The sequence below is a fragment of the Hyperolius riggenbachi genome, chromosome 4 (genome assembly GCF_040937935.1).
Source record: "Hyperolius riggenbachi isolate aHypRig1 chromosome 4, aHypRig1.pri, whole genome shotgun sequence".
Lineage (NCBI taxonomy): Eukaryota > Metazoa > Chordata > Amphibia > Anura > Hyperoliidae > Hyperolius > Hyperolius riggenbachi.
The window spans coordinates 335,330,213-335,343,984 of NC_090649.1; the positions used below are offsets into that span (position 1 = coordinate 335,330,213).

The 13,772-nt window shown below is 40.4% G+C and overlaps 1 protein-coding gene across 2 annotated transcripts in view; it reads right to left on the reverse strand.

The window, feature by feature from the left end:
- Positions 1–13,772, reverse strand: part of SNX9 (sorting nexin 9) — a 240,724-nt gene that overhangs the window by 35,068 nt on the left and 191,884 nt on the right. For both annotated transcript variants that reach the window (XM_068231862.1, XM_068231861.1), the window contains exons 11-12: positions 10,200–10,303; positions 1,672–1,775 (exon numbers count right to left, since the gene is read on the reverse strand). In XM_068231862.1, the coding sequence (XP_068087963.1) occupies positions 1,672–1,775; positions 10,200–10,303 (208 nt within the window). The remainder of the gene's footprint in view (positions 1–1,671; positions 1,776–10,199; positions 10,304–13,772) is intronic.

Sequence of the window (13,772 nt, forward strand, 5' to 3'; positions counted from 1 at the left end):
GCAGATGGAGTCACTGCATAGTTTTAACCATTCAGCACACTTTACACAAGGAGATGCTGTATGCAAGAGTGATGCAGAGGAAGCCTTTTCTCTGCCCACAACACAAACTGAGATGCTTGAGGTATGCTAAAGCACATTTGGACAAGCCAGCTTTGTTTTGGAATAAGGTGCTGTGGACTGATGAAACTATAATTGAGTTATTTGGGCATAACAAGGGGTGTTATGCATGGATGAAAAAGACCTGCTACCTACTGTAAAATATGGTGGTGGTTCCATCATGCTGTGGGGCTGTGTGGCCAATGCAGGGACTGGGAATCTTGTCAAAGTTGAGGGACGCATGGATTCCACTCAGAATCAGCAGATTCTGGAGACCAATGTATAGGAATTAGTGACAAAGCTGAAGCTGCGCCAGGGCTGGATCTTTCAACAAGACAACGACTGTAAACACTGCTCAAAATTTACTAAGGCATTCATGCAGACGAACAAGTACAACGTTCTGGAATGGCCATCTCAGTCCACAGAACCTGAATATAATTGAAAATCTGTGGTGTGAGTTAAAGAGAACTGTCCATGCTCGGAAGCCAAATAAACCTGAATCAACTAGAGATGTTTTGTTAAGAGGAATGGTTCAAAGTACCTTCAACCAGAATCAAGACTCTCACTGGAACCTACAGGAAGCGTTTAGAGGCTGTAATTTCTGCAAAAGGAGGATCTACTAAATATTAATTTTATATATTTTTTTGTGGTGCCCAAATGTATGCACCTGTCTAATTTTGTTTAGACAATTATTGCACGCTTTCTGTAAATCCAATAAACTTCATTTCACTACTCAAATATCACTGTGTGTGTCTCCTATATGATATATTAAACGGACATTTTTTTTATCGTAACAACCATCGATATATACAGGAAATCGAGGAGTGGTTAATTTACCCGTAAGTCCGTGGGACCCTCTGCATTTCATTTGTGAAGTGTTGGCTGCATTCCATGACTCACTACCGTGCTTCCTCCTTCTGGCTTGACCGCAGTCACACCTGGTTTAAATCAACCTTCAATACCATTCCAATTCCGAGTAGCTACGAACTTGTAGCTACTCGGAAGAGCATCCCTAGTTGCTACATTCTCCCTCACCTTAGTCAGAAGCTTCTAGCTATCTACCAGTTGGTATTGCGTTGGATAACTTTTTCTTCCATTCTGCGATTTCTACATGTCGTCTGTCTGCCAGTAGTATAATTTGCATAGGATTATAATTTGCCTGATTATAGTATTGACTTCTTGTACTGAAATATTTTAAGTATGCCGCTTACATGCCCACAGTCAGTCTGTTATGACCATGTACATATTTTGCAAAGGTAGCATTTTCTCTTTTACGCTGCACATTGTAGGGTGCATTATAAATACATATGTTATACTAAACTTAGTTAAGTTCATATAGGACATGTTTTATTTAAGAAAATATAATAGGTTTAATGTACCTAGGGGCAATCAGCAAAAAGTTGTGTTTAAATTTTGCTACTTCGGCCACCCAGCAGTCTCAAGAACGGTAGATTGGCCCGTGGTCTAAAAAGCGACACCCTTGCTTAGAGTATTCTAAACAAACACGCAAAAGGCATTTTCTTTCTTGCAGTTAGAAGAAGAAAATATTGGTGTAACTTGGTGGGTATAACTTACGTCCTGTGCATCGTTTCCAGTGCTCTTGTCCAACATTGAGCAAATCTTTCACACCATCATCCATGGATCTGGTAAACCTGCCAACTGCATCACACTTCTGTTCACTGCATAATACAAGGAAAATGTATTAAAACATTGTGCCACTTTAATTTCATTGAAGAAAGGTAGATCCTTTTTCTGTTATACCACTCTAAAATACTAGTGCCTTTAAATCACTATTTCACCACTCAAGGACAAGCAATACAACAACTAATTAGTATGAGGAAACATGTCACAGAGAAACACTGCATCATTTAAACCATCCTACAGCTGTCAGATGTGGTGAGCTGCTAGCATAGAAGCTCTACTTTGTTTGCAATTTAAAAAAAAGCAGAAAAGAGCCCTTGTTTATTATTTACCATATATCAGTGGCTGTAAACCAGAAAATTAACTCTACAAAGTAGCTTAAAGAGAACCTGTTCTGTGAGTAGCTACTAAGGATGAATAGCTAAAGGGACACCAGAAGAAGTGCAGCATATTTAATTGAGGAATGAGTCATGCATGCCAGATCACTCAAGAGTTGGAAGTTGCCATTGCCAAACTGTAGACCCAATGTATGAAACTTGTGTGTTGTTCAGAAAATACTAAAGTGGAATTAAACACATAGAAAGCAGCTGTGGTATTTTTTGTTTTTATTTAAACCAGTGCAGATAAAATTAAAACAAAAATAAGGCAATTGCCCAGATCAAGGATTCTGATTTTTCCCTCAGAGACATTGCTTCAATTTTGTACCAACACTGCAACAATCGTCCTTGCACTGGCCTTGGTAAATCTGCATCATTAGTTCACCATTTTAACAACACAAAGTTACAATCAAACACAGGAAAGCCTAAGTAAAAGCACAGAGGGCTCAATTATTTATGCAGTCTATATAAATTCAAACCAAGGCCATGTTTGATGGGTAAACTGTGTAAATACTATGATCAGAGACCTTAAATCAATGAAAAGCAAAGACTGGTGGTAGTAAAATTGTTGAGGTAAAAACTCCCCTTCAAAATAAAATAAAAAAAAAGTCTCTCCCTGGCAGATGCTTTAAAACATCTTTGTTTGGGTCAGTTTCACAAGGTCTTCAGTGTTTCAAAATCAACTGCAACAAGGCTTGGTTTTTGTTTGCTAGTTATACAAAGTAAAAAGTTAAACAGGAAATTCTAAGGTTCCTAAAAACTGCATTTCATCTGACAAACTGTACTCCCGTTTCCTGCTGCAAAGGTCACTGAAAAATTATCTAACAGGATATTCAAATTCCATATAGATCTAAAACAAGCTCTTTGGTGATATTTTTACACCTCATCAATAAAATGCGCTATAAGTCACCAGCAAGCAATAAAATAGGTATTTAAAAAGATGAAAAATTATCTGCTAGGAGATAGAAGCAAAACAACAACTGAAGCAAAAAACAAAAAACAAAAAAAAAACAACTTATGAAATAATGAACTGTATGTGTAGTACAGATCTATATATATATAAAATCGGATGTGTGTATGTATGTATGTATGTATGTATGTATGTGCCACGATCACTCGAAAACGGCTTGATCGATTTGAACGAAACTTAATATACAGATCTCTTACTACCTGGGATGATATGTTCTGGGTGTCTCGCGTTCCCCCTGCTTACCTGGGCGGAGCTACAAACAGCAAATCAGATTTCGCCCATTCATGTCAATGGAAAAAATAGAAAAGGCTGCCATTCTCACAGTAATCAAGCCAGAGTCCCCACACTTGGCACAGTTGGTCACTTGGTGACCGAGGTTACAAATCCAGTAAAATTGGGCGGAGCATAAAACAGCCAATCAAATTTCAGCCATTAATTTTTAACGGGAAATGTAAACTGCAGCCATTCTTAAGACTGTTAATCGCAGGGTTCTCAAACTTGGCACACTTGGTCACTGGGTGAATAAGATTAAGATTCAGGAAAGTGAGCGGAGCTTACAACAGCCAATCAAAATTCACCTATTGATTTTCAAGGAGAATATTTAAACTGCTGCCTTTCTTACACTGTTTATGGCAGAGGCTTTAAACTTAGAAAACAAAGTGGTGTCCGTAACACTTGGAAAAAGTGTGCTAGGGCTCAAAAAAGCGAGATATAGTAGTAGAGAGAAAGAAAGCCCATATAACTAGCACCACTTAATTGAGGTATATTATCATTTATTCAAAAATATATAAATGGTTGTATATATAACATCTATGACATATTGGAGTATCAAAAACATACATAAAAACAATTAAAACCGACCATATGGTCGCATGTGGTAACAGCTGCAAACAATCATGTCCATATAAGTGATCAAAAACGGATATAATACCACTATATGAGTCACAAGAAGTAGCAATATATGCTCAGATAAATACCCCAGTGTGCATCAAAATAGAGCACACTCAAGGTTGAACCCGGGTTCAGTAAAGTGCAAGGCATATAAGTGGAAACATACATCAATGAATAAATAAATATGAGAAAAAACATGCAATTATCAAAAAATAGTGTAAAGTATAATATATAAATAAATGACTGCTATATACACAATAACCTAGGAGCAGCCTATACCTGGAGTGCACAGTGAGAAAAGAAGTGCAAGAAATGAGAATACTTAGCCCGGGAAGACCAGGGAGGCCAGGACAGTGCAGCTGAAGATGTAGGGGAGTCCCTTCAAGACAGTCCCGCAAGCTCCGCGGGCGTCACCCCACTTTGGAAGGAGAGGAGAGGGATACCTACGTAGGTATCCCTCTCCTCTCCTTCCAAAGCGGGGTGACGCCCGCGGAGCTTGCGGGACTGTCTTGAAGGGACTCCCCTACATCTTCAGCTGCACTGTCCTGGCCTCCCTGGTCTTCCCGGGCTAAGTATTCTCCTCATTTCTTGCACTTCTTTTCTCACTGTGCACTCCAGGTATAGGCTGCTCCTAGGTTATTGTGTATATAGCAGTCATTTATTTATATATTATACTTTACACTATTTTTTGATAATTGCATGTTTTTTTTCATATTTATTTATTCATTGATGTATGTTTCCACTTATATGCCTTGCACTTTACTGAACCCGGGTTCAACCTTGAGTGTGCTCTATTTTGATGCACACTGGGGTATTTATCTGAGCATATATTGCTACTTCTTGTGACTCATATAGTGGTATTATATCCGTTTTTGATCACTTATATGGACATGATTGTTTGCAGCTGTTACCACATGCGACCATATGGTCTGTTTTACTTGTTTTTATGTATGTTTTTGATACTCCAATATGTCATAGATGTTATATATACAACCATTTATATATTTTTGAATAAATGATAATATACCTCAATTAAGTGGTGCTAGTTATATGGGCTTTCTTTCTCTCTACTACTATAGAGGCTTCAAACTTGCTACAGTCGGTCATTGGGTGACTGGGGTCTAAATTCACTAGGGGGCGGGGCCACAAACAGCCAATCAGATTTCTTTCCCGGATAAACTGCTTCCATTCAAACATTTTTGATGCCAGGAACCTGAAAGCTCACAAACTTGGGTCATTGAGTGACTGTGTGTCAAAGTTGCAAAAAGTGGGCGGTGCAAAAAACAAATTTCACTGGTCAAATATAAACTGCAGCCATTTTTACACTGTTAATGGCAGGGTTCTCAAACTTTGCACAGTTGGTGACTGGGATTAATATTCAGGAAAATGGGTGGAGCCTACAACAGCCAATCAAAATTCAACTGTTGATTTTCAAGAGGTATATTTAAATTACTGCCATTCTTAAATTGTTAATAGCAGATGCCTCAAACCTGGTACAGTTGGTCACTGGGGCTCAAATTCAGAAAAGGGGCGGAGCCACAAACAGCCAATCAGATTTGATTAATTTTAATGGGAATATACAAATGATTGATACCAAGGACACCAAACCTCATAAACTTGGTAATTGAGCGACTGTATGTGAAGGTTAAAAAAAGTGGGCGGAGCCAACAACTACATTTTTTACATGGGAAAATATAAACTGCAACCATTCTTACACTGTTAAAGGATACCCGAACTGACATGTGACATGATGAGATAGACATGTGTATATACTGTGCTTAGCACACAAATAACTATGGTGTATTCCTTTTTTTCTTTCTCTGCCTGAAAGAGTTAAATATCAGGTATGTAAGTGGCTGACTCAGTCCTGAGAAATTCCCCTTTTTTACCTCTTTCTTGCTCTCAGAAGCCATTTTCTGCTAGGAAAATGTTTTATATTTGGAATTTCTTATTAGTAAGGGTCACACTGTAGTCACTTCCTGTCTGAGTCAGGACTGAGTCAGCCACTTGCATACCTGATATTTAACTCTTTCAGGCAGAGAAAGAAAAAAAGGAATACAACATAGTTATTTGTGTGCTAAGCACAGTACATACACATGTCTATCTCATCATGTCACATGTCAGTTCGGGTATCCTTTAATGGCAGGGTTTCCAAACTTGACACAGTTGGCCACTGGGTGACTGGGATTAATATTTAGAAAGTGGGTGGGGCCTACAACAGCCAATCAAAATCCACCTAATGATTTTTTAAGGGGAATATTTACCTTGCTACCATTCTTACACTGTTAATGGCAGAGGCCTCAAACCTGATACAGTCAGTCATTGGGTGACTGGGGTCCAAATTCACTAAAGGGATGGAGCCACAAACAGCCAATCAGATTTGTTAGATTGATTTCAGCCATTCTGTTATTGGCAGGGTTCTCCAACTTGACACGGTCACTGGATGACTGGGATTAATATTCAGGAAAGTGGGTGGAGCCTACAACAGCCAATCAAAATTCAGGGTGGAGTCAAAAACAGATTTCCCTGGAAAAATGTAAACTGCAGCCCTTCTTCACTGTTAATGGCAGGGTTCTCAAACTTTGCACAGTTGGTTACTAGGTGACTGGGATTAATATTCAGGAAAGTGGGTGTAGCTTAAAAAAGCCAATCAATATTCACGTGTTGATTTTCAAGGGGAATATTAAAATTGCTGCCATTCTTGCACTGTTAATGACACAAGCCTTAAACCTGGTACAGTTGGTCTTTGGGTCACTGGGGTTCAAATTCAGAAAAGGAGGCGGAGCCACAGCTATTCAGATTTGTTTTTATTGATGCTAAGGACCCGAAAGCTCACAAATTTGGTCATTGAGTGACTGTGTCTCCAGGTTACAAAAAGTGGGCAGAGCCAAAAACAAAATATAAACTGCAGGCCTTCTTATACTGTTAATGGCAGAGTTCTCAAACTTTGCCCAAATGGTCACTGGGTGAATGAGATAAATATTCAGGGAAGTGGGTGGAGCCTATAATAGCTAATCAAAATTCATCTGTTGAATTTCAAGTGGAATATTTAAATTGCTGCCATTTTTACACTGTTAATAGCAGATGCCTCAAACCTGCTACAGCGAACACGGTAAATCCAGCGCTGGAGACTTGGGCGCTGCAGCGCAGGAGACTTGGGCGCAGCCGGCGCCACCATAGGCCGTAATAGGAACTACGGCTATCGCAGGCACAGGGAGTAACTTCAGCGCCGTCAGAAGACGGACCTGAAGTTGCTTTTAAAACAATAATTCGGATTCCAGCGATTGCTGGAAGCCGAATTATTTCATTCCCCCACTATCCATGTCGGCCTGGAGGGGGAATAGTAATTAACACGGCCCGGACTTGTGCGGCAGCAGGATCAGCCATATACTGGCTGTGTCCTGCGCCCAAGTCTCCGGCGCCGTTCTCTCTCGTACGCTGCTACAGTTGGTCATTTGGTGACTGGGGTTCAAATGCTGGAGAGGGGTGGAGTCACAAACCGCCAATTTGATTTATTTAATTTCTATGGGAATTTACAAATTATTGATACCAAAGCTCACAAACGTCATTGAGTGTTTGTGTGTTAGGGTTAGAAAAAGTGGGCGGAGCCAACACCAGCCAAATACATACCCGGGCAACGCCGGGTCATCAGATAGTAATTAATAAAACATTAGTAGCAAAGAAAAAAGTCTCATATTTTTATTTTCAGTTATATAGCTTTTTTTTATAACATTGCATCAGTCTCTAATATTTGCAGTTTACAAACTATACTCTGTATTTTAAACTATGAAATAGAGCAGAACTAATGACACTCTGAACATCTCTGCAGTAAAATCTTATCTGAAGTTATCTTTAATTGTTTCATTTATAAGTGCTTCAGAAAATATCACTGCTACTAATTTTCTATTTCTTAGCTGTACTACACATACAATTCATTATATCCTAAGTTTATTTTCACTTCAGATTCCCTTTAAAGGATACATCCGAGCAAAACATAAAACAAGATCTACTTACCTGGGGCTTCCTCCAGCCCCTGGCAGCCTATCTGTCCCTTGCCACAGCTCCGGTGTACCCGGGATCCATTCTGATGCAGATGCCGACCTCACCAGGTTCGCATCTACTGCACCTGAGCAAGCTCGCGGCCACGCCACTCGCGATCGCGCTCCCGTAGCGTTCTTCGCAGGTGCAATACTTTTGTGCCTGTGCAGAACGCTCCAGGCTACATAAGCGCAATTGCAAGCGGCATGGCCGCGCGCTCGCACAGCAGATGCTAATGTGCCACAGTGTCCAGCGATGTCACAGCTGCAGGAGAAGAGGGGTCCATTTGTCAGCAGGACCGGCACGAGGGGGAGAGGAGCAGGATCAGGTGAGATCAGAGTGTACTGTAGTGTAGCTTAACTGGTGGGGCAGCAGGGATTAGTGTAACTGGTCAGAGTAGCTTAGAGACAACTTGGGGGGAAAAGTCCATTAGATGCCCTTGCTCTATAGACGCACCAGGTTTAATTTATTATTTTTTCCTGATTTTGGCTTCTAAACCTAGGTGCGCTTATAGTCAGAAAAATACGGTATTCTCATACAAAACTACTTGCCAGTAAGAACAGGAGGTTATTTTAATGCAAGACATAAGAGGTTCCTCAGAGTAACATGTTAAATACTTGCAATATATATAAATTATTTGATAAGAATTGTTGTTTTTAAAGGGAATGTAAAGTACTTACAATGTTTTATTGGGCTTAAAATGGTTAAATTAAATCCAGAAATAGCTACTACCTTTTCTTTACTTCATGGCAGTATTCAGTTGCTATATAATGGGCCTTTTTTTTTACAAAGTCAAAGGATTGCAAATAGGGGTTCGCTTTCCACAGCAGCCCCATCCTGCTTGGGCCACAAAGTGCAAAGAATCATGGACTATGCAGCTCATCGTGAACTCTACTGCCCATCTCATCCACCTCTCTTCTCTAAAATGTACCTGAGATACTAGAAGTATAAGCATTTATACTTACCTGGGACTTCCTCTAGTCCACTGTTGGCCGTGGGCTCACTTGCATCTTCTCGAACAGCTCAGTTCTCCTGCAGTCTTAACTGTTAAAGCCCTGGACTGGCCCAGTCGTGCACCACTGCAGCTCGTACTGTAACTGCGCAGGTGAAGAACGCTCCCAGCCATAGGAGAGCAGGGTTAGCAGCCAGTGCCACACATGCACAGAAGTCAGAATCTACTAGAGCTGACTAGAGAAGAACGGAGTGGCCCAGGAGAACGGCGAGGGAGCCTACGGCCTACAGGGGGCTGGAGGAAGCCTCAGGAAATGCTACCTATCTCTGTCAATTAATAGGCATAGGGATATTACCAGAAATAAGGTAGTTGCAAAAATTCACCTATATTCAAAAAAGTCAATCAAGACAAGCGGTTAATGTCAAAATGTTATCTACATATGGCTCTAGAAGATACATAAACTAAAAACAACTGCTCATAGCACAATTGTAGGAGGAAAACAGAAAGGGACACAGATAGCCCAATATAGTGTAGTATGTAGTATAACCAAGTTATGGAGAAAGACAAAATGTGTGCTGTTATACTCACAAGTGTGGTTACCCCAAAGGCAACCACTGTATAGGCGGGTGGGGAGCATTAGGGCCTGACCCCACTCAGGTTAAGAAGTCGCTCTCTGTAGATAGCAGACAAGGGGTAACACCCCTCCACCAAGGGTGGACTCAAAAATGTAGCAAGGATGGAAAAGAGGCACCAATAACAGGATAAACTGTTAAAAAACGTTTAAAAGAGGGAGGTTAGTCCACCATTACCTCCTCTTTTAAACGGTTTTATCCTGTTATTGCCCCCCTTTGTTCCATCCTTGCTACATGTTCATAGCACAAGTGGGGTAGTTTCTGCTTCTTCAAACATACATCTGGTAGAAGACAATTATTAATGTGCCCATTGCTCTAATAGGCCATATATTGTGTCAGAATGTCAAATTATATATGTAAATAGAGCAGCAGATTATGATTTTGTTTCATGACTGTAGTCTAGTTAGCTATTATAGAATTCATACATTTACAGTGTTACTTGTCTGCACTACCATAAAAGTTCATGTCATGTTTTTCCCATTGATGGCAATACCCCTAGGCAGAAATGAATACAGCTATTTCAATACAGTGCACTACAGTATGTTTCCCAACAAACGAGAAGGTACAGTAAAAATATATATATATATACAAAGAACAATTACACTTCTATTAAGTCCAAGTCAGGCGATTCTGGCTCTATAGAAGAAAATATCATACTGCCAACCAGCTCATCTTTTTCTGCTTTCCTTTTGCCAGTCTTCCACTCCTGTGAAAACAAACAATAAGGTAAATGCTATAATAAAATGTTACATTTCCTGCTAAATAATTTGTATGTATCAGACAGCACAGATTCAAAAGAAAGATCAGCCAATCTCTGCATGGTTCATAGGTAGAATGTCTAGATATCTCAGCCCCATTAATGGGTCACAGCATTCTCATTTAATGGGAAGAAAAGGTCATAAGCAAGCTGGAGTTTGCTGTCCTTTCAAAAAACCTGATACATTGTAATAAAATATTTTATTGCGTTGTTCTTGTTATATCTTGTGACCAGTTTCTCTGTTACACTGAAATGCACAAATTCCTCATCCTAGCTAGGAATGCCAATACTGTACTGTTGTGCTATGATATTTATTAACTTTCCTCGTGTCTATTGTGCCAATGTTAAATGGAGCCAGGACCATGTGCAGCTCATGTGTCTCCTTTTAACAATAGTAAGATGGCTGCTGCAGGGCTAGGAGTAGGTGTGGCTACAATAGGTTACAATAGACTACAATAGGTTAGCTGTGAGAGGAGTTGGCTAGGATATATTGCCAGGTAACACAGCAGAGATGGCTTTCTGTTTTCACCACTGAGGGCTAAAGACATGCTTCTTTTGAGTTCCTATGCAAGGAGGGAAGTGATGCGAGCGGAAGCGGAACTGTGGTCTGAGCAAGACTTTACGGCGTTTGAGAAATAAGTAATTCATTAGTGTTCACTGTCCAAATAGTGCAATCATCCTCGGATGGTTGATTCTGCAGATCAGATCTACACCTTTAAATGGAAGAGACATAAGAGACAGAGACACATCATAGTGCAGGGTGCCAGTATAGCGTTGTTTTTCACCTTTGTGCACCCCAAATCCCTAAGGTGGCAGAGTTTGTTGACACTTCTGGTGCGGTCTTTTATACAGGTATTGGGGTGCACGAAGGTGAAAAACAACTCTATACAGGCACCCTGCACTATGATGCGTCTCTGTCTCTTATGGCTCTTCCATTTAAAGGTGTAGATATGATCTGAAGAATCAACCATCCGAGGATGATTGCACTATTTGGACAGTGAGCGCAAGTCTTGTCGAGTGAATTGATTTACTACGAGGTCATGGGAGGTTATTAGCTGTGCTGCTCCACCTTTCGCTATATTTGATTTGCTGGTTTGATCGTATTGTTTTGATCTTATTGTCTTATAGTCATATCCACTATAGCGCGGCTTGACATCTGTTGTTTGAAAAAATGCATTAGTGTTGACTTATTATTGTAAAGATTGGATGTGTATGTTTTCCTATTTGTGTTTGCAGTTGAACAGTTCTACTACTGCTTGTGTTTTGCATTATCTTAAATATTTTGCTTTAGTAAATCAAGTTTCTTGCAACAAGTGTGTGCTTCCTTAGCAATCACGGTATATTGAACTAATATTGCAATCATTACATGTACTGATGCTGGATACAAAATGAAGATTGACAGAGAATAGTCTGAATAAAATTACAAATAAGAGACAATAACTAACCTAATACAGTGGCTGGGGGGAAAAAAATCTTGATTAATTATTTCAGTCACTGTGTTTTTATCTTTTTTTAAAAAGAATATTTAACCTGCCATCTATTTCTATGCCATTTATTACTTTAATCCTCTGTAATGTTTCCCTCTTCCACTTCTTATAACCATTTCCCTTTCACCTCATCCACTGCCAAAGTATGAATTATGCTGGGCTGATTAAAAAAAACCCCAGACACAGATAACAGGTAGAGGTAGATGGGTAAGGCATGCATTTCTGTCATCGATCTGAATGCTGTACATAGGCCTAAGTGCTGTCTTAGTGCAACGTAGCATAGATGTTCATAAGAGAAAGCCTGAGCTAATCATAAGGACTAGTTCAAGATGCCACGAAACGCTTAAGATGACTCACTACAGAGTGATTGCTTTGTTGAGGTAATAATCATGTAACAAAGATAAGATTGCTGACGAACACACCTGTAAATTTTAGTTTTGCCCAAAAAATTTCTTAAGGCCTTGTTTCCCTCTATGCGCTTCTGTCCATTTTTGAAGCGCATAGATGGAAACAAGGCCTTAAGCTTGAGACGTTTTGGAATCCACTTTTGAAATGATATATCTGCTAGCTGTGGGAATATCGTATCGCTGGGTGCAGCTATAAGCTAAGCTGCTGGTGCCGAACCGAAGGCGTGTTGTTGCCCATAGCAACCACAAATTACATTTCTACAATATGTAGAATGTCTACCAGGCTTTTATTCTGATATATTTTGGTGCGTTATGACTTAAGAATTGGAGGCCTAAAATTCTTGAAAAAAAAATGTACCAAGACAAGAAATGCACCGCCGGGGGGGTTAATAAAGTATTTGAAATAGAAAAGATACATCCATCAAATTTAATATCTTTTGCACCAACTAATTCAAATGGCCAACCTGGAAATGGATTGTCAGTTCAGCAATAGGTCTTGCACTATCCCAGGGGCAGAGCCTCACATTGATTGGGGAAAGTTATCTGACGCTTTTCTCTTGGAAAAAGCCCATGGAGCACTAGATCTGTTTCTTATCCAATGGAGCTTGTAAAGTCTGGAGCAGAGTTATCTACCCCCCTTGTCTTGGTTCTAAGTCCCACTGCTAAAGGCAAATCCCCCCCCCCCCCCAATACTGAGTAGTAGGTAGAGGTTCAGGTGGCAGTAATTGTTCTAGACTGTTGCTTTTGTATTGCTCTATTATTGGAGTAGTTTACTTATGTGGCACAGATAATTGCAGTGCTTTATATAGTTTCTAGTTAACCACTGTTTGTGATTTCTAATACAACAAGATTTTGAGTTGTTTCCACAACATTTCTGCAGTCGCCTATTTGACTGTATTGTAGAAATATTTCAATAAAAATGTATTGACAAAAAAAAATAATACATTCAACATCTTTGACCTCACTGCACCTGAATCTAGAGGAAAGAAAAGTCATAAGGGTAAAAATTATCTAGTCATAAGGGTAAATATAGCATCCAATCTCATTTAAATTTCATCCTGGATGTCAGCTAGGTTCCTGAAGCCTTAAGTGAACCAAGCACGGCGGGGCGTGGCTAGCGGCCGCTCGTGATGGACGCCATCTAGCAGAGCTCCGCACACCCCGGCTGCATCGGCATATTTCCCACAGCACTTTCACCTGCAAAAGGAGCCTACTGGAGCCCCCTGAGCTCTTAGAGTCTCCCGGTTCTAGAAGGGAGGCAGAAGAGGCCGTCGCGAGGAAGATCTCTCCGAATCCTCTCAGCAGGAGATGCGCGCACGGAGATCCAAGATGCCGCCCGGCCCCAGTCAGCAGAGAGAGTAGGAGTGCCCAGAGAGTGACTCAGATGGCGAACGCAGATCTACCAGTCTCAGCAGATCCCAAACTACAAGCCGCCAGACTGAGGTAGGAAACTAAGTCCCTGACAGTTTCTCAGCCAGAGACCAGGCACTCCTCGATATGCAGGGAGATGAAACCCTTTACTAG